The 20,457-nt window shown below is 33.9% G+C and overlaps 2 protein-coding genes across 2 annotated transcripts; both read left to right on the forward strand.

Moving 5' to 3' along the window:
- The first annotated feature begins 482 nt into the window (after positions 1-482).
- LOC142638437 (uncharacterized) lies at positions 483-2,035 on the forward strand. Its single transcript, XM_075812472.1, has 3 exons — positions 483-587; positions 1,219-1,421; positions 1,741-2,035. The coding sequence occupies exons 1-3, from the start codon at positions 486-488 to the stop codon at positions 1,952-1,954; spliced, it is 519 nt and encodes a 172-aa protein (XP_075668587.1). The 5' UTR covers positions 483-485; the 3' UTR covers positions 1,955-2,035.
- A 15,426-nt stretch (positions 2,036-17,461) lies between these two features.
- Positions 17,462-20,245, forward strand: LOC142638245 (ethylene-responsive transcription factor ERF054-like). The gene has a single exon (XM_075812267.1). The coding sequence runs from the start codon at positions 18,064-18,066 to the stop codon at positions 19,456-19,458; it is 1,395 nt and encodes a 464-aa protein (XP_075668382.1). The 5' UTR covers positions 17,462-18,063; the 3' UTR covers positions 19,459-20,245.
- The last annotated feature ends 212 nt before the right edge of the window (positions 20,246-20,457 follow it).

Consider the following 20,457-nt stretch of genomic DNA (forward strand, 5'->3'; position numbering starts at 1 on the left):
CAATCCAACTGACTGCAATATACACTAAAAAAAAAAAAATAGAGAGATTCTTGGCAAGGAATGGTGTTCTTTCTGGTGGAGCTTTGGGCTTGAACACTTTGTGCAGAAGTTGTTCTAGCCATACGACACTTGTTGGACTGTTGTATCCTGGGGGAGACAAGTCAGAGACGGTCTGCACCGGTTACAAAATTTAGCCAACCAAGGGCTTGAATCTCCTTAAAGAGAGCGAGTGTCGCGCCTCAGTCCAAATAGTGTTATGTAATCTCTTTCTTTAAACTAATAAAAATTCAGAAGTATTATTCAGTTTCTCTTCGTGTTATTTCCATTATCATTGTATTTGCACCAACACCATGTAGTTTCCTAAGGAATTCCCTTACCTTAATTTGTCTTTGCAAATTTGTCCGTGTATATATATCCCTTCACCTATCTTATAGTCTATGAGAAAACTCTTTTAGTTTCCTCAGAGACACAAACACAAAGTGATCATGGAGAAAACTTTGGCTTCTCTACTCTTCTTTCTTTCCCTCATCATCCTTGCTGAAGTGATGTCCTACGCTTTGGCTCATATGGCTAAAAAACGCAGTTTTGTAAGCATTGAAGAACCCACTGATCCATTCTTCTGTTCTGTTTTAGTAATTGATGAGTTTTGTGGCACTTATCATTATTTGTGTTACACTTCAGAGTATTTCATATTGGCCTCTATTTGCTACCTCCATTATATGAGGTTTATTGGAAGTGAATAGCTTATGTTGTTGCATCGCCTGTAGGATTTTTTGATCAGTTTGACACAGTGGCCAAGAAAGAGGAAATCAGTTTTTGGAACTTAAATTGTTGATAGCAAGAACACTTGCATAGTAGCTAGCGTAGGCCCCAAACAAAATATGTATAAGATATGCACAAATTCTACAATATTCTCAAATGTTCATTATGTAATTATATGAAAAAAATTACGTTCTAGTAATCAATGCATATCCTAGAAAAATCCTTAGTATGAGAAAATTAATCAACTACCAAAGTTCTCTTTTAAATAATTAAGTCTCTTTAAAGTTTTAAGAATGTTAACTTTAAAGTAGTAGTACTAAATATCGATACCTTTCTTGCATTAGCCAACTCATCCAATTAATGCTAAAATGATCATTGGCTGCCTGATACAAGTGATTTTTCTGTTGTTTGTCAGAAAGTTTATATTCAGTAATCCATCAACCTCTACTTGATCAGGCAACGCTGGTACAGAATTCTGAGACGAATTCCGCCTACTGTGCCTACCCTTATGATGAAGCTTCCTTGTTGGGCATTTTCTCCAGTATATCACTCACGTGTGCTCAAATGATTGTCATGGTTGAAACCAGTTGTTTTGTTGGGAGGAATCTGAGTCCTGGTTGTTCTAAGGCATGGGCATTTGCCTTCTTCATTACTTCCTGGTGAGAGTTCTCTTTTTCCTCTTCTTTTTCACCCTACCCCCACCTGCAAGTTAGTGTGTCGCTTAATTAATTGCATATAGATAAGAGTAATGAGGTACTCGGCTTAATCAGTAACTTTGTAACATCAACTTATATTCTTTTCCATTTATCTCCACATATAGAGAGAGATATAGATATGGCTACCTTCAGTAACCTAGTCGCAAGAAAATGTAACATAATTCATCATATGTGCTGCTTAGTTCAATTGCGTAACTAATTTAAATTTCTGTAAGATCTTATGTCATATGATTTCCAATTTGGTTTCATTGATCTGTCTCAGGGTTGCATTCTTCCCTGCCGAGGGAATCTTGCTTACAGCTTCCGCTACAGGAGCCTTTCCGTTTGACTACATGAGCATGCTTGGCTACATGCCAGATTGTTGCGAGGACATGAGGAAACAAATGTTTAAAGATGGAGCAATTTGTATTGTGTTTACTTCCATAGCCTCCGTGATCTTCCTTATGGCATATTGGATAGCCCAACCAAACGTCTAGTTACAATGTCATACACATAGTGGAGATTTAGATTATAAAAAATAAAAATGAAAGATACTATGGGTTTACTACAATACAACTATAGGTTTCCTTTTTCATAAGGGGTTTCAATTTGTTTATCGTACTTTAGTTCTCCCCCATTTTTAAGATAGTTATTCTGGCTTTAAATTTGTATGTGATAAATGGAGATTGTTTTATTTGATGGTAGTAAATGCATCAAATTCTCTTAATGATAAACAAAGATGGTTGAAAATGACTGAAATTTCAAGAAGTTTTCCTCAATGAAAGCAAGAGATACATCTTCAGAGAGGTTAATCCAATTGGGTTGTTTTAGTGGTTTCCAAGTTTTATGTAATTAACGAAGGGGTAAATTCGTAAAGTCACTTGATCAACGTTTTTAGAGCCACCTAAAGGAAAAATTATAAGGTCCTCATAGTAGACCATATCATTTGTCCACCATTTCAGTAAAAGACTCTCACTTATTTAAAATTACTGAGTCAATATTCAGTTTTTATTTAAAACTATAATTTCTCCTCAGAGGGAGACTAAACACTCCGGAGGAATTAATCTAGTGTCGTAAGAGTCTTAGACACCAACGTTAGTAAAATAATAATAATAATAATAATAATAATAATAATAATAATAAAACAAATTAGACAAAAAAACAAACAAAAAATAGGTAGTTTTCCTTGAAATAAACGTTGCGTCCTTGATGAAGAAAAATTAATTTTACCCATAAATTGAATGGATAATATCATTGAAGCAAGATGGGAAGTGTGAGTGTGACTCTATACTATAAATGCACGGAAATTATTGTTCCACACTCCACAGACACAGAGTTCCAGTTCCTCCTTGCAAATTAAACGTTGCGTGCCATGCCTGAGCCTATGCTTCGTCGTTTTATGAACTAGACTAGCTTGGGCTTCACAGATAACAAAACTCACGCAATCCAGCTTTAGAAGTATTGTATGAATAATTGAAATAGAGTTGAAAAAAGTCAACACACAATTAATGAAAGTATCTTAATCCTACATTCACAAAAAGTGAGAACTACTGATTTTCCTAGTCTCTCACGAGAACTCCTTTGGCCAGATATTTATAGAGATTATACATGAATTATTTAGCTAAGTAATTCCCTAATTCTCTTACAAGATAACCAATCAACTAAATTTACAATCAATGAATCCATATAGATAAGAACTCTGGCAGAGTCATGGCATGAGTTATGGACCAAAAAATTGAAGAGAGATGTCATGGAAATGATCATCTTCAAATCCCTTTAGTCAGCAGAAGTTAAGACAGCAACCAATATATAATGCGTATGCCTTGTCAAAGGCTCAAGCAAGCCTACTACTATAATAGGTATTGTACTATTATCAATCAAATTCTTGGCAGGTGAATCATAGACAGTGGTATTTCTTTTTGTCTTTTTTGGACGGGGAGCTTGAACTTTGAAAGGTAACAATTAAATTCTAGAGTCAAAATTGTAATGCAATTAACGATGAAAAGAGAGAACTTTTGAAAGGTAACAAATTAAATCCTGAAGTCATAATTGTAAACCATTAACAATGAAGAGAGAGAGAGAGAGAGAGAGAGAGAGAGTACAAGGCTCAATTCTTGCTTCTTTTACTAGAGATCAACCCACTTAAAGGCCACATGTCCCTTTGTGGAACCTACCTACCACCCCAATGAGTAGAATCTAATTTAATAGCATTTAGTCATGCCCCAACTCATCACTAGCATGAAATTGCCCCTCACAATTTTAAAAGGTCTAATACCATTTAGATTTTAGAGTCCAATCCATATAAGGCACATCAACTCTCTCTACCTTGGTGATGTGGGAGAGAGAACTAAGTTTAACTATTTGATACGTATGATGAGCTTACAAAAGGCTTGGGGTGCTCTCTCTCTCTCTCTCTCTCTCTCTCTCTCTCAATGTTTACTCAGCAATGTTATACCAATTTTTACTCCAAATTTTAATGTATTACCTCTCAAAAGTTTAGGACTTAATTTTGTACTTTTAAAACTCTAGGATTTAATTTGTATTACCCTAAACTATAGATTTTAAGGTGAAATTAGCCTCTTTTTCTTCTTTTTTTAAAAATATTTTTTAGGGTAAGTGTGATAGTCCTTCATTCAACCTTTATACGGGACAATAATTTTTTTTAAGTCAATGGTGCATTTAAGTCAATGGACCTACTTATAAAGCATTAATATAAAAATTGGACATCCCATAATTTATTTAATTATTTAATGATGAATTGTTTAAATTATTTAACGAGTAACTTGATTAAAATAAAATGTGGAAATGTAGAAAGTTATTTGATCATCTCATAAATGAGTCAAAAGAGATTCTTCTGATTCAATTTGAAGGAAAATTTTGTTTAAATAAAGACAAAGAATTAAAGAATAATCTGTATATTTCTATGCATATAAGACGACCTATATATATACAGGAATGAGATTGTCATACAAGCAATGTATGAGAGTGTCGATCATATAAGCAATATGTGTGCACAGCAAATGATATATTGTACAAGTAAAGTGGATTGGGCTATTAGCCCACTGGCTAGACGTGTATATACAATAACATCCCCCTCAAACTCAAGGTGGTGAAGAAGCCATCTGATATTTGGAGAGAAGATCACGATGATGATGACCAGGTGAATAAGACTTCATAAAAAGATCTGCAAGTTGGTCGATAGAAGAAACATAATAAAGGCGGAGATTGCCAATATATACATGAACACTTTTTAATCCAAGTATTCTCTTCATCAGATTTTAAACAAAAGTTTTGTAATTCAATAACATATAACCCAATATTTTTTATTGGAAAAGTTCAAACCCCATGCTGCCACCCGTAAGTCTAAAACCTATGGAAAAACGTTCTGACTTTCCTCTTCATATCGGGGGGGAAGTGAATTTAAAATTATGCATACACCTTTGACACACTATGGTGGGAGAAACTGCATTCATGGCTATTCAATAAAATGTTTGGTGCACTCAAATTCTTGAAAGGGAAACGTGTGGACCATCCCTGCTGGGCTAAGCTCACCGAGTCCAAAACACTACCAACATACTTGGAGGGAGTGGAGACATTATTGGAGCCATTACTAAAATGGGTCAACGAGGATCATCATGATGATGATTATGATATATTTATATAATAATCATGTCAACGTGTTGACTTTCTCAACCCAATTAGGGTAGTTGACTTTAATTAACCCTCACACCTTTCTTTTTTTGCTGATTAATCTTTCACTAAGTTTCATATAAACCAATTGTTTTCGAGGAAATCTATGTTGCTTCAGCCAATGGTAGCATGCACAACAAGAAGTAGGAAGTGTTCTCATTTACTTGCATAAGCACTATCAACCTAGCTAGTCTAAAGTATTTAGAGTGGTTTGCTTTAATAGAGATGTATTTTGCTGCATACTTACGTGTTTAAGCTAAATTGCATTTCAGTGAATTCACCTTTGCTTGTGCAAAAGTTCTGGGAACCCAATAATATTGGCAAGAATATGATAATTTTAATTATTATGTGGGTTTTCTTCGTTCTAGTTTTCCACCACAATGCCTCTGATGTGAAGCATCTTCCGTGTGCTCGCCACTCATTTTTATATTGATCAATCTTATCTTATCCTTATATTTAATTTGTATAATGCTAGTTTGAATTAGCCGATGAAATCATTGAAATGCGACATTGATAATATATAATATATACTATACCATAATTTATTTTATCTTGGAACATAATTATAATTATATATATATATATTTTTTAATAAACCAAACCATGTTAGACTTCGCAACAATCCATAATAGAGTTAATAAATAAGCTTGCATGTGAAAAATTGATACTAAAATGAGTGTGCGCCATGTCATGGTTGCATTTCACGTTGACCCGTACATGTTTTGTATGTTATTTCAAGGGAGTCCCCCTCTTTTTATGTTATTTCTTTCTTAATTTCCACTTTTGTTTACATGAAATATTTTAATTTACTTTTTCTTAAAAAAAAAAAAAAGGAAGCTACCAATCACAACCTAAGCTTATATATGGATAATTACACGGCACTATTATCATGATTGGTGTAAGAATAAAATACCACCTAATTAAAAATATAAAATTATTTTATTTGGTAGAACCGTGTTAAGAGACTTTGGTTGAAATTTTTTTTTTTTTTTTTTAGAATACTAAGTATTTTAACATACACAAAATGAGAGGTGAGAAGATTTTAAATAAACTAACAGTGGTGTATATATCCAAAAGGGCCTAACTCTTGGATACATATACACAACACAGGCTTTAAACTTCTATAACTTACTCTCCAATAAAAAAACTCTATAACTCACACTCATTTATACAATAAAAAAAAGATATATTAATATTTTGGCTTAATAATAAAAAATAATCATCACGAAACAAAGAGCAGAAGCAAGAGTGAGAACGCAAGCTTGGAGATGGAGAAAGAGGCGGCGCAATGATTTTTGAAACTAGTGGAGATAAGGATGAATGTTAATGGCTAGTGATCGAAGTTGGGTTGTTTGGCTATGGGGAAATTGAGATCTGTTGAGATGTGGAAACCTGATCAATTTGCAATAAGTTACTAGCTGTTGAAGTGTCTCTTAATTAGGTGGTGCTTTATCGTTGGACTAGCCAGTCACATTGTAGCTAGCGATGGTATATGAACAGATTAGAAGTGATATGCTCTCCAATTACATGACATCTTATAAAAGTTAGGATTCAGAACGTTAGGACAAGCAACAACAACAAAAAATGCTTTTGACGTTGAGCATTTTCCACCCTTCGAAAGTTGAATGTTGAAACTAAGAAGCATATATTTACACATGTTACTTTCAAGAAGATATGGCATGTAAACCTGTCATTCCTTAGATGGGAGACTTAGTCGCAATAACATAATATGTGGAAGATAAGTGTTAGGTGGATGGTGCTCAATGATTGTAGATTATAAATATCTATGTTCCATCAATCACTTAGCTTCTCCACAAGAGAGCACTGACTCAATACAATTTGAGGTCTACGACAATATTTTTAAATGGGTTTTTTTTATATTATATTTAAATATCACTTTAATATTAATTGCCAAAAAAAATTACTTCAATAATGTTTAATTAATTTTTTATACAATAATTTTTAATTTTAAATCCATTATTCTTACTTTATAATTTGATTTTCTTTTTTTCTACTACAAAAAGTTTACAAAGTGAGATGGCAATGAATGTGTTTGGTAGAACCTTAACAAGATAATATAACAAGTGAGTATTTGAATTATTTCTTCTAATTAGTGACACATCAATTTATAAGATTTATGTAATATATATATATATATATATATATATATATATATATATATATATATATATATATATTGTGAGAAATTGCCAAATAGAGATATTTAGACCTATTCAAGTATCTAAGTATTCTCTCGAGCGTGTACAATCTCCCTATTCCACACACACGCCAAATTATTACAGTGAGAGATCCCTTGAAGATGGCTTCAAGATATAATTAAGAGGTTTCGAGCTCATAATCTCGTATAATAATATCACTAATGTCTCTAACATCACTCAATTTTTTAGGCCTTCTTAAGACTAAAGGAAAAATAATGTAACTCAAAATTTTTTAAATAATAATAAAAAGCAAAAGCAAAAAACGTATCCCATATATGGAGCCTTTCCCTAATATGGGGCTCTAAGGCCTTACCAAAGGATTGGAACTAGTTATGGCGCTTTAAAGCCCCTACAAAACTCATATACTTATAGTGGAAAAGCACTCATAATCAACTCCCAATTAGATTCTCCTATTAGCACATAACCCACTCAACAATGTTCCCAGTGTGATCAATGATAATCCTCACTTCATGCCTAAATTGTGCTTCCTCCTCTCACATTTACGATGGACCTTCCCATGGATTTAAAGAGTAGACCTCACCATGAACATTAGAGGAGGGAGTATCATTCTTTGTGCTTGTAAAATACCTAAGAATTACTACCCCTAGATCCCTAAGCAGTTTATATATTAAGAGGTGTCAATTAAGTTACAAAACCCTTGGCAAGCAAGTGTTGTAATTTGATGCAATGGATTAGGGAGGTTGAAAAAAATTTAAAAATATTACTTAATTTCAACTCCTCCCCCCCCCCCCCCCACCATTTTATTGTTTTTATTAAAAAGGAATCCTTCTTTTTTTAAGGAATTTCTCTTATGTACTTCTTGGTGATATATTTCTTTTATATTCTAATTATAATCAATATACTATTATTTTAGTTTATGTTAAAATAATTTTGAAAATAGAAAGAAAATCTTTCATATTTTATCATGGAAAATACTAAAACCACAAACTATTTTATAAACTTCTATACAAATTACTGATGTGGTGAGTGATTATTAGTAAATTAAAAAGTGATATCAATAGTGAGTCCAAATGAGAACCAGTAAAAATTTGTCATATAAACAAATTTTAAAAATGTTGTAAAATAAATTGTAAATCTTTTATCACTTTCTTTTGACTTTTAATTTAAGATTCAATTTTAGGAGTAATTCTTAGGTACTCCCGGAGCACGGAGAATGGTGCTCCCTCCTCTCACATTCATGATGGGGTCCACTCATTAAATTTATGGTGGGGTCCACCATAAATGTGAGAGGAGAGAGTACCATTTCACTATACTCCGGGACTACCTAAGAATTTTCCCAATTATAGAAAAGGACAATAAAGAAACTAGTGAGAAAGGGGAACAAAATAACATTAACATTATTGTTACATTCCAAAAGTGATATAAAAAATAATAATATATTCTCCTTCATTAAATTTTTGTATAAACAAAAAAATTGATTCCAATTACGTAATGGTATAAATTTACCTAAGTTATACTTGGTGTCTATCTAAATTTAAAAAAGTATTTCATTTCTAAATAAAATATTTTTTTTCTGTCCTAAATGAAATAAATTGAATCAATGGAAAGGGGTTCTAAAATCTACCAAACAAGAAAAAAAAAAATCAAAATTTATTCCAAAAGTAAATAGTAATAATCTAAAGCTGATATTTCAAAATTTTATTCAATTTAAAGTCAAATAAGGTTAATGATAAAATACTGCAAGTTGACTCAAATCTTGCAACCTTTATCGGGGCAAAGATTATGAGATTAAATATATGTTAAATTTACTATAAATGAATGTTTACAGTAAAAAATAAATGGTAGGCTTTAATCACCTAATAAATGAATATTTGAAATGTCTTTTACAAATTGGTGACACATCAATTTATAATTACATATAATGTATTACTCTTTGAATTACTTTTTTCTTTTCTTTTTAGGGTAAATTGCAAATTATACTTCTAAAGTTTGGGGTGATTGAATTTTACACCCTGAAGTTTCAGAATTAGAATTTTACCCTCTGAACTTTGATGATGTTTGAATTTTACATCCTAACATTTCAAAATTTTTATTTTACCCCTTATATTTTAGAAGTGTATGAATTTTACTCCTTAAAATTTTACAAATTGCTAATGTGGTGAGTAAAATTCAAGTTATAAAACGTTAAGGTGTAAAATTCAAACACCTCAAACTTCCAAGGGTAAAATTCAAATTCTAAAATTTCAGGATGTAAATCTAAAGATCTCAAATTTTAGGGATGTTATTTGCAATTTACCATCTTTTTTTAAAAAGGTCATATATGTAAAACTAATAACCTTGAAATATCACTAGTTGAAGTGAAATTAGTGAATTACACTTTTTCCAAAACAAATTATACTCTCTTTTTTTTTTTTTGAAAGGACAAATTATACTCTCTTGTAGTGCTTGAATGTTTATGTCTAATTCCATGTTCATGATTTGAAATGATTTAATAAATAAAAAATAGCTGCTTCAATTCCCCGTCAGAGCAGAAATGATAGTCGGTTTTGAATTACAGACGTGAAGAGAGTCCTATAACTTGTGATACACAATTATGACTCATCACTCACGCATGTTTTCCATCTGCCAAGAACTATACCATTGATGTCAAGTTTGATTCCCAAAATGTATTGACATATTCATGCATTTGTCTCTGAACTAGTGAAGATAAAGCCAGAGAAGTTGGTGAATTTGTATAGGGGTCAAATTAAGCACAGGACCTTATTTTTGTCCCCATATACTTGAATGGCTCTGACTGCCACTAGAGATTTTTCCAATTTTCTAGATAGATATTGCGGCAACCACAATGCAGGAATAGAAGCCACGTGTCTATCACATGGCACCACCATACTTCAAAGAAAAGGTTTGTTTTTGCTCTTAACTCTAGGGTGGACTGATATTATTATTATTATTATTATTATTATTATTTTGATTGGGGGTGGACTGATATTATAATCCAATAGGGACAAGAAGGGAAAAATATTACAATGAGCTTGTCTTAGTATAAGCCTGTGGCTTTCCAATATCCTGTGTTAAATCTAACATGCATCATGATTTATTTACAGGATTAAATCAAAAAATTGAGAATTTCCTTATAGTTTTACACTATAATATTAATTAATTTTAAGTAAAAATTATGATTAAATGATAGAAAATAGGTTCGATTAAGGACATTTATTAATAAATTATTTTGAAAAAAAAATTTAATACCACTTTTATAAAAAGTAGAGAATAATGTCAAAAAATTCAAAAGAAAAAATTTCTTAAAAATTTTCTAAAAATAATTTACTAACAAATACTCTTATAGTACATGCTAACAAAATTCACACTATCAAAATTATAATTTTTTGATGAATTGATTGTGTTTGAGAATCTATCAACTCAGACCAACACATACAAATACAATTGAATTTCAGTGTTTCCCGATCTTTTGACACTCCATAATGAAGTATGTTAAATTATTCTACAGGACAACATACTTTAATTTTACATGCTTGAAATCTTGTGTTAGTAAAAGAAGGGACCGTGATAAAACTCATGAGGGTGTCCGTATGATAGCATAGCTTTGTTTATAGGGGGAGGGCTAGCTTGATATTTTGTACTCAAAGCTAATGAACTTTCTGCGATGGATTTGAACAAAATATTAAAGAAAGAATAAAAATGATGATGAGAATTAAATGTGGACCACCGACACGTGCCGATTCCCACCGACACCGTTATGTTTTTGACTTTTGCAACGACAAACGGATCTGACATTTTGTGAAACCATCCACCGAAAGTGAAAGTGAGAGAACCTAACGTGGATCACTTCTGTGACACACCCAATCACGCACAACTCTTTACCACACTATCTAAGCTTTGAAAAAAATTAAATAAATTAAAACCAATATCTTAGTAAAGTAAATGGCGCAAGTCCAAAATCCATGAGACACCAAGCTTTACCAGTGAGACTCAGGCTTGAAAAACCTTATCACACTGTTGGCCAAAAGAGAAAGGGGAAAAAAAAACCATGCACATGTACATACCACTAACCAGTTTTACTTAACAAACTTTGTTTTTTTCTTTTTTAGAATGGAAATTTTACACAACAAACTAGGTTTTAGAATATATAAGCATTCACATTCGGTCTTGTATATAACATATGTTGCTATATTTTAGCATTAAACATCAAAAAGTCTATTACCCGATCTTTTACTTCTAAAAAAGTTTACAATTGTGCTACAGTACAATCCTATTTTTATTATGGTACTGTAGCAACGTTGTAAACATTTATATTATATTTTGTTCGCATATATATATATATATATATATATATATCTCTCTCTCTCTCTCTCTCTCTCTCTCTCTCTCCAAAAAGTTCCAAGCCTATCTCTCTAGTTCACGATGGTGGTTTTTTTTTTGTTTTGGCGTGGGCGTTGGCCGGTGTGGGTCAAGTGGCGGTGTGGGTGTCGGTGTGGGTTTGGCAACGTAATCAAGTGGTGCTAATCGGCGGCTTGGGTTTTCTGTTGGGCGTGGTGGCGTGACGAGGTGGAGATCAATGTAGTGGTGTGGTTGTCGGTGGGTCGACATGGTGGGTTTCTTTGTTTTGTTTTTTTTTTCTTGGTGGTTCTTATGGTGGCTATTTATGTGATTGTGGTTGTTGTTGGTGGTTTTCAGCAGTTTTTTGTGTTTTTTTTCCCTCATGGTGGCTCTTGTGGTTGTAGTTGGTGGTGGGTTTGGTGGTGGTGGATGTTGGCAGGTGGCGTGGTGGTGGCTATTGTGGTTGTGGTGGTGGTTGTAGGCCAGTGGCGAGGTGGGTTTGCTCGATGGCAATGGTGGTTAGTTTTTTTCTTGATGGTGGCTGAATTTAAAAAAAAAAAAAAAAAATTATGGTGGTGGTAATCTTTTAGACACAATGAAATGGAGAGGAAGAGTGGGTTGATGGTGGTGGTTTTGGTTGTGTTGATGGTAGTGGTTGATGGCGGCAATGGAAAAGTGTTTTTTTTTTTTTCCTAGTGGTGGCTAAGTTTTTTTTTTTTTAATTATTTTTAATGAAAAGAAAGAGAGAGAGAGAAAGAGTTGGTGAAATGAATATTTTAATGAATAGATGAGATAAATAAGAAATAGGATGTTAGGTGTATTATAAAATGAAATGGTATAATCGATAAAGTAGCTTTTGAGATGGTAAATATAATAGTTTGAAGAAACCGGATGTGAATGCTCTAGTATTGTGGTGTAAACCTCCTAAATTGTTATTATGCAACAACACACCTAAAACCAACTTTATTCGGGCATGTATTGCTAAAAACATTTGAACACTTACTATAGCAAAAGTTGTTACTTTTAAAATTTAATGTAGTTAGGTGAAACTTAAAACTTATTATTTTATTCACTTTTTCTCCCTCATCTCTCTTTCTCAGTCTCTGTCACTCTTTGTCTCTCTCTTTTCTCTCTCCCTCTCATTCTCTGACTCTCACTTCTATCTCTCGACATGGATCCGCATTTGGGTGGGTGAGTGGGTCGTGATTTTGGGTGGAATTGGATTGGGATTTCAGTGGTGGAGGTTGCCTTGATCTGGGTTTCCTTAGTGGTGGCTCAGTTTCTGTGTTTGTTGGTGGTTGATTTTTTTTTTTTCAAATTTATTGGTGCTGGTTAGTTCTTGTGGGCACCAAATCCTGCTAGAATGATGGAATTTGGGCCTCCAATTAATTTATATGTGCGCTAGCACACAATCCTACCAACCAGCTTCTAAGCTTTGCCTGGTTTATCTTCCCCTAGCATTCGTTCACAACCCTCACTGTGTTTCCCTTAGTTCCTTTCTGTTTCCTAGTGTTTCCCTCTCCAAAAATTTTCCAACCTCCTATTCTTTGTCTACCTCTCCCTTTTATAGTCTCTTGCTAATGGGGTCCTCATCATTGTCTCCCCACTTCACACTTATTCCCACTTCCCTCAGAATTCCAAGGGATCCTCATGACTTTAGAGGATTTCCTTGGAACTTGTTCCAAACGCCAATGAGTACTCAACAATGAACTTCCTCATAGGCACAACCTGCCCTCGATTACCGACCTTGCGATGTTAGTGTCCTATGACTGCTTTCTTCTTTACCCATCAATGTCTAGGCCACTTGAAACTCCCTCGGGGTAGTGTCCATTTACTTGTCATCCGACCTTAGGATTGGGCTTGTGGTTATAAGGCCCGAGGTTAACTCCCTCCACGTGTATCACAACAAGCTGCTCCAATGGGCCCTAGACCCTATTTTGGTTTTTGATTAAGTGGGCTTGTGTGGGCCTTCTGGGGCCCAATCCCCCACAATTATGGTTTGGTGTTTTCAATGGTGGTTGTTGGTTATGGTTTGGTGTTTCAATGGTTGGTTGGCTTGATTTTTGATGTTTCAATTGTGGTGGTGATGGCTAAATTTCAGTGGTTGGGCTGAATTTTGTTGGTAGGTGGTTGCTAGGTGTGTGGGATTGTTGAGGAGAGAAAGAGAGAGACAAAGAGGAAGAGCGGGAAGAGAGAAGTGGGAGAGAAGAGAGAGAAATATGGTTATGTTTATAATTCATATTATTTGAGTGGATAGTATATATTATTTTAATGAGTTTTATGTTAAAATAAAAAATGGAATGTTGAATGAGTTTGTGAAATGATATAATAAAATAAATAAATTAACTTTTCAGAATGCGTTTCTCAAAAAAAAAAAAAAAAAACTTTTCAGAATGCAAAATGACAAATTTTCTAAGGACTCGAATGCCAATGCCCTTAAGTTGTTATTTTTCAAGCTATGTTTATATTTCCAACTCAATGATAAGGTTCAGTGCTTCATGTTTCATCATTTATAATAGGCATTCTTATTGCTACTTTGCAACCTTCTTCCCTGTTTGCCAGTACAAAGTCAAAAGGATAAGCTAGGGTCGGCTTTGGTTTGACCTTTCCACTTGGACCCAAATGGAATTTGGTCGGTCCTCAAGCCAGGTTAAGCACGTTGTTTCCAACCCCTAATTGAATTAACTCTAATCCTAGCCAACAAGGTATGGTCAATAAAAGAACTTAATTAGCTATACACCTATACCATTGATAATTCCAAAGTTCTGTCCTCGTCTGGCACTTTAGACATCTACCTGTGGAAACACAAGTCTTTAAGATTTATAAATAAATAAAAAGACTCTTTTTCTGAATAAGTCAGCTGTTTTTTAAAACAAGCCCTAATAATTTTGAAATCAAGTTCATAATATTTATACTCCCATTCGGAGTTCATTAATGTATCCACACCCTAAAAGTGTTTAAAATTTTATGGTACTCGTAATTAAATTCATCTTTTTAAAATTTTACAGTAGGCAAGGAGATCATTTTTACAAATAAAGTGCAATAATAAAAGAGAAATAATTATTGGATACTCTCCAAGTACCATAAATGCATACTCCACCTTCTCACATAACTGTGTGTCCTACTAATTAAATTTATAATGGAATTCACAATTCATGTGAGAACAGAAAGTACGCATTTATGGTACTTCCAGGATATTCAATAATTTTCTTGAGCCAAAATTTCCCTAGCAAAGAAAGGAGATACCTTCCATGACATTTTCTAGCTTATCAAAATTGTGCTTCATATTCTTATCCCACTTTTAATTTCATTAACATAACGATAAGGATTTTTTTTTTTGGATAGGATAACGATGAGGAATTTGATGATTATAAATTCAGAAGACAACCTACATCATACAAAGCAAGAAGTTATTTATAAAACAAAACCTTGCATAAGAGAGTATACATAAGAAGACTTACAAGAAACAAAAAAAATTTCATTTCTGCTCATTTTTATTATTTTTATTTTTATCTACTTTTTGCTAATTGATAGGAAAACAAGGGTTTAACATTTTTATATTTATGGGCACTACCGGGATTATTTTCCTGATGAAGATATATGATTATTTTATTAGTTTTATATCTTTCCATAACATTTTTTTTCATATATAATTTTCAATATATTGGCCAAGAATCGCAATATGGTTGAGGAGGTCTTTTTTTTTTCTCTGTTTTATTTTTTATTTTTTATTTTTCATAAATATTTTTTCAATAAATAAAATATATATGTTAATATATTCCTAAATGATATTTAAATAAACAATTGAAATATTACAATATATAGAAAAATTCTTTTCATTTTATAATCAATATCTAGAAAAACTTTTTTTTTTTTTTTCCTGATGAACCTTAAACTCACACATCACAACAAACTGCATACGGCAGATAGTTGGGCGGAGCAAGTTATATCTAGAAAAACTATAAACCATTAACAAAATGAATAAAATTATTTTTGGATCTACATAGACGATAGGCCTACATGCACTTGGTGTGTCTCAAGCCAGTGTCATTAATGGCCTCATCAATTTAACTATGTTATTTCAATATATATAAGATGACACAATTTTCAAATTTATAATACTCTATTCTACAGCAACACCTTAGAAATAGTAGGTTAGTCAAGACTCGAGAGTCTTATAAAACAACATTTTTTGACCTGCTTCATTAGAAAAACTAGTTTTTATCATCTTTGTATATACACAGGTATAACTAGAAATAATCGCAATTAACATACTTACACACACATATAATATATAATATATAATATATTTATATCTAATTAGTAATGAACTGTACATAGTCATAGTATATTATATAAATAACTTATAAAATTGAATTATTTTTAGTTACACAAAAGGATGGGTCATTAAAGTAAAATCATTCAAACTCTCTCTCTCTCTCTCTCTCAATCTCTCTAATTTTATATATAAAGTTAGATATATGTTTTTTATGATTTATTTAAATTGGACTCAGTGTTTCTTTCATTGAGTTAACTCACTTGGCACGAAAATTAAAAAAACTTAGATTGAATGGGATACGTAACGCAAAATTAAACTCTAATTAAATCCAATTTGAAATCTAATTAGATTTTTTCTCAACTTTTATATATATATATATATATATATATATATAAAAGTTCAAATTCCTTTTCTCACTTATTATAGCCATTAAATTATATATATAAAAATATGAGTCTGAACATTTCTATTGAAACTTAAAGATGTATCAATTGAATTATGTGTCTATTCTTATGTAGTAAAATATAAATGCCCATAAAAATATTATTTCCACAGTTTTATTTTATTTTATTTTTATAATTCAATAATTACAACAAAATTTTAAACTTAAATTTTTTCATTGAAAATATTAATATACCAATTGAATTACAAAGCATTTAAAAATGTTTAGAACAATTAAATTACATGTTTGGGCTAATTAATTGTTTGTTTTTTAATTTTTCAATAGGGAAAAAAGGATTGAACCGCAACATAGGGTTAGGGAAAGAAGTAGGGTATCGGTGGATGCAGTGAAAGTCCATTGGCATTAATTGATATGATTAACATTTCTTTAATGTTTAATTCGTGGTCGGAGGTTGAAAGTTGAAAGAGTGAGAGCCAGTTGGAACAAACCAATGTGAACAACATTAATGATATAGGAATCAAGGGGTACCCTCCCTCTCAAGTAAATAAAACATGAAGAAGTGGTCAATATCTTGAGCATTAGGTAAGAACTTGTAGTTGTAGGGTACCTGCCGCTATTGTTATTTTGTCAGTTATAAAAGAACCTAGTACGCATGAAATATATTTAATATAATTTATACCATAACATGCCATTCTGTGTTTTTACTACTAAGCCTCCCCTAAACCTTTCATTTGTTTTTCTTTTTTTGCTGAATAATAAGAACCTTTCATTTGTTATTAGCTGATTGGTGGAGAAGAGAGAGAGAGCAGAGAAGCAAATTGTTGCAGGAACCAATCAAAGCCTGCCACGGTGAAATAAACAGTTGCATAACAGATTTTTGATTCTTAAACCCCACTCAATATCAGAGAGACAACAAAACCCTCTGATTTTGCCATAGTTTAAAGTTACTTATTAGACAGACAGAGAGATATTTTCAATCAGACAAAAGAGGGAGGGAGAGAGAGAGAGAGAAACAGAGGAATTGGAGTGGAAGCAACGAAACAAAGAAAGAAAACCATGCCGTGTGGGTCCCAAACAGAGCCAACCAACCACAAGACTTAGAAATATTCTCTAAATTTCTCTCTCCAAAATCAGTTTCTGGTCTCTTATAAACCCCCCATCCTCCCCTGCCTCTCTTGAAAACAAACTTTTAGCTCCCCTGCTCTGCTATCTGCTCTCTGCTCTCTGCTCTCACCTCCTCATTCTGCTCCGAAATCTCTCTCATATTCTCACAACACCAACCTCATCAAATACCATCAACACCCCAATTGGTATTTCGTATTTTGTCGTCGTGGGCTCGCTCTCTCTTCCACTCCTCTGCTCCATATTCAGAGATTTTGGGATGGGCTACTTGCACATGAATGCTTCTGGTATCCGATTCTGCTTTTTTTAGTTCAATCCGATTAGCTTTTGAAATCAAACCCAGATTCCAAAATTCCTTCTTTTTTCTTTCTTACAAGATATATATATTCTTTGCCAGTTTTGGATCCAAGCATTGAATTTTCGTTGCTTTTTTTTTGGATTTGGGATATCTATTCATTTGATTCGAATATAAAAAATACTGTTCTGATACCTATTTGCTTTAGTGACCCATCTCAAATTCTCTTCAATCGGTTTGTGTATAGAATTATCACCAGGTTTTATTTATTGGGAGCTTGAGAGAGCGAGTAGTATCCGATGGCTGCAGCTAAGAATAGTGGGAAATCCAAGAAGGGTGTTGATGAATCACATAGTATGATACAAAATTGGGATATTGACAAAGGCAAGGATCATGATTTTGGCACCGAGAGGCGGCAATGGAAGCAGTTTTTTGATGAAGCTTCCATGTCCAATAGGCCTCTCAAGAAGATCCGAAGCCCTGAACGTCAAGACCCAATTCAGTCCTCTGCTTCTTTAGCTCACCAAACACCTCCTTTCTCAATTCCTAACCCTCTAACTCCTTCTACAGCTTCTTCAAGAATTGTGTTTCCTTTTGCTTTTGATGGTTCTCAACAATCTTTTCCATTTACTCAACAATATGGAACCACAACTTTGCCTATGTACCATCCGCCACCGCTGCAGGTACCACAAATTAATCAGCAGCAGATGATTTCTTTTGGTACAAACCAACAACTACAACAGCAACAACAAAGCAATGCTTATCCACCACCATTATTGGGCGGAGACATGGCCTTAACACAACAGCAGCAACAGCAGCAGGTTCTTCAGTATTGGAGTGATGCACTGAATTTAAGTCCAAGAGGAAGGATGATGATGATGAATAGGTTGGGACCTGATGGTCGGCCATTGTTTAGGCTTCCGGTTCAGCCGATAAATACTACAAAGCTTTACAGGGGAGTGAGGCAACGACATTGGGGCAAATGGGTCGCTGAAATCCGTCTCCCTCGCAATAGGACTCGCCTTTGGCTAGGCACCTTCGACACAGCTGAAGACGCTGCCATGGCATATGATCGCGAGGCCTTCAAGTTGAGAGGGGAGAACGCTAGACTCAATTTCCCTGAGCATTTTCTCAATAAGGATAAAGCAGTTTCCACAGCTCCTAGTTCAACTACCTCTTCTCCCCCAACTCCACATGAAAGTTCAAGACGAAGTCGGTACTCAAAGCAACATGAACAAGCTCCAGAAGAGTTTAATTTGCAGGATTTAAATATAGAAACTATGCCACCACCACCAAAGCCACTGCCACTGCCACAAACTCAAGAAGATAATCCTGATAGTGATTCGGGATTGGGGTCGAGTGAGGTTATGACCGGCGACGAAGTTCAGGCTATTGCAGGGGATGGTGAAGCAGGGGAAGGTGTTTCACAGTCACAGGAACTGGTTTGGGGAGAAATGCAAGATGCCTGGTTCAATGCAATTGCAGCAGGTTGGGGGCCTGGTAGTCCTGTATGGGATGATTTAGACACCACCAATAATCTTCTGCTGCAGTCACAAGTTCCCTTTGGTAATCAAAACCAGCAGGAATTCAATGACTCCAATCTTCAAAGGCAGCAAGAGAACTTAGGTTCAGCCTGCTCCTCCTCATCATCATCTTGTCCTATGAAACCCTTCTTCTGGAAGGATCAAGATTGAAAAGTCATTTGTTGGATTTGACTTTGCAATTGGTCCTACCAATCAAACCCCTCTCCACCCCCCCACCCCCACTCTTCTCTTTCTAAAACAGCCAAAACGTTTTTCACTCTAGGGTCTAGAAGAAGTTTCCAATAACCCCTCAAAATCATTTTACACTTTCGAATTTGCGTATTAGGAGAGTTTACATTTCCTTGTCACTGGTTGCACATTTTTCACAAACAACCTGTGATTCCATTTGGAGCTTTCTTGAGTTCATTAGGATCTTTGAAGCTTCATACTTCAAACTCTCTTTTGCTTTGACTTCTTCTGAACTTACAAACACTTCCCAACCCCAATTGTTCCTTAGATTCTCCTCCATTCCATCTGCTACAAAAGGCTGCATATTACAAGACCTTTCAGCGGTGGAAGTCTAGCTTATTCCTTGTGGACCATGCCTTTTGCTCCTAGTTATAGTAGTATCATGTATGTCTTTAGACCATAGGTAGTGTCATTATGTGTCTACAAGAACCTCTTAGCTTTTGATGCTGTTATGGACATGCAGTAGTTGGAGTTGATCCTTTGCAGGACCAGCACAGGAGGAGACGGTTTTGTGATCTCCTTCAATGGTCCGTCCGTCTGTCAAGAGCCTTGTTTTTCAGCTCTCATGATGGAAGCAATTTGTGATTTTGTACATTGTGCAGTTTTCTGTATGGTACCATTGTAATGTTATCCCTTTTTATTCAGTTGTAGTTGTAATGATAGATCAAGCAATGGGCAGAATTCTCATTTTTATTATTATCTACTGGTGATGCTCTACTTTTTGCTGTTTACTACTTATCCATAAGATTCTTAATTTAAACTAACATGCCGTGCAATTGAGAATGAGTTATGGGCTTGTTAAATATCAAGCTTGTAGCAGTGATTTTCCCACTTGATAAAAAATAGCTTAGATCAATGACAGTGAATAACTTTTTCCTGTAAAGGGGTTTTAGTGCACTTTCTTTTATTACTTTCTTTCTT

Source organism: Castanea sativa, chromosome 6, assembly GCF_040712315.1.
Source record: "Castanea sativa cultivar Marrone di Chiusa Pesio chromosome 6, ASM4071231v1".
NCBI classification, from domain to species: domain Eukaryota; kingdom Viridiplantae; phylum Streptophyta; class Magnoliopsida; order Fagales; family Fagaceae; genus Castanea; species Castanea sativa.

Excerpts from the sequence above, each read along its gene's own strand:
- LOC142638245 (XM_075812267.1), top strand. The coding sequence starts at position 18,064 with ATGGCTGCAGCTAAGAATAGTGGGAAATCCAAGAAGGGTGTTGATGAA.
- LOC142638437 (XM_075812472.1), top strand. The coding sequence starts at position 486 with ATGGAGAAAACTTTGGCTTCTCTACTCTTCTTTCTTTCCCTCATCATC. Across the intron at positions 588-1,218 it reads TGGCTAAAAAACGCAGTTTT|GCAACGCTGGTACAGAATTC; the intron begins GTAAGCATTGAA and ends CTACTTGATCAG. Across the intron at positions 1,422-1,740 it reads GCCTTCTTCATTACTTCCTG|GGTTGCATTCTTCCCTGCCG; the intron begins GTGAGAGTTCTC and ends GATCTGTCTCAG.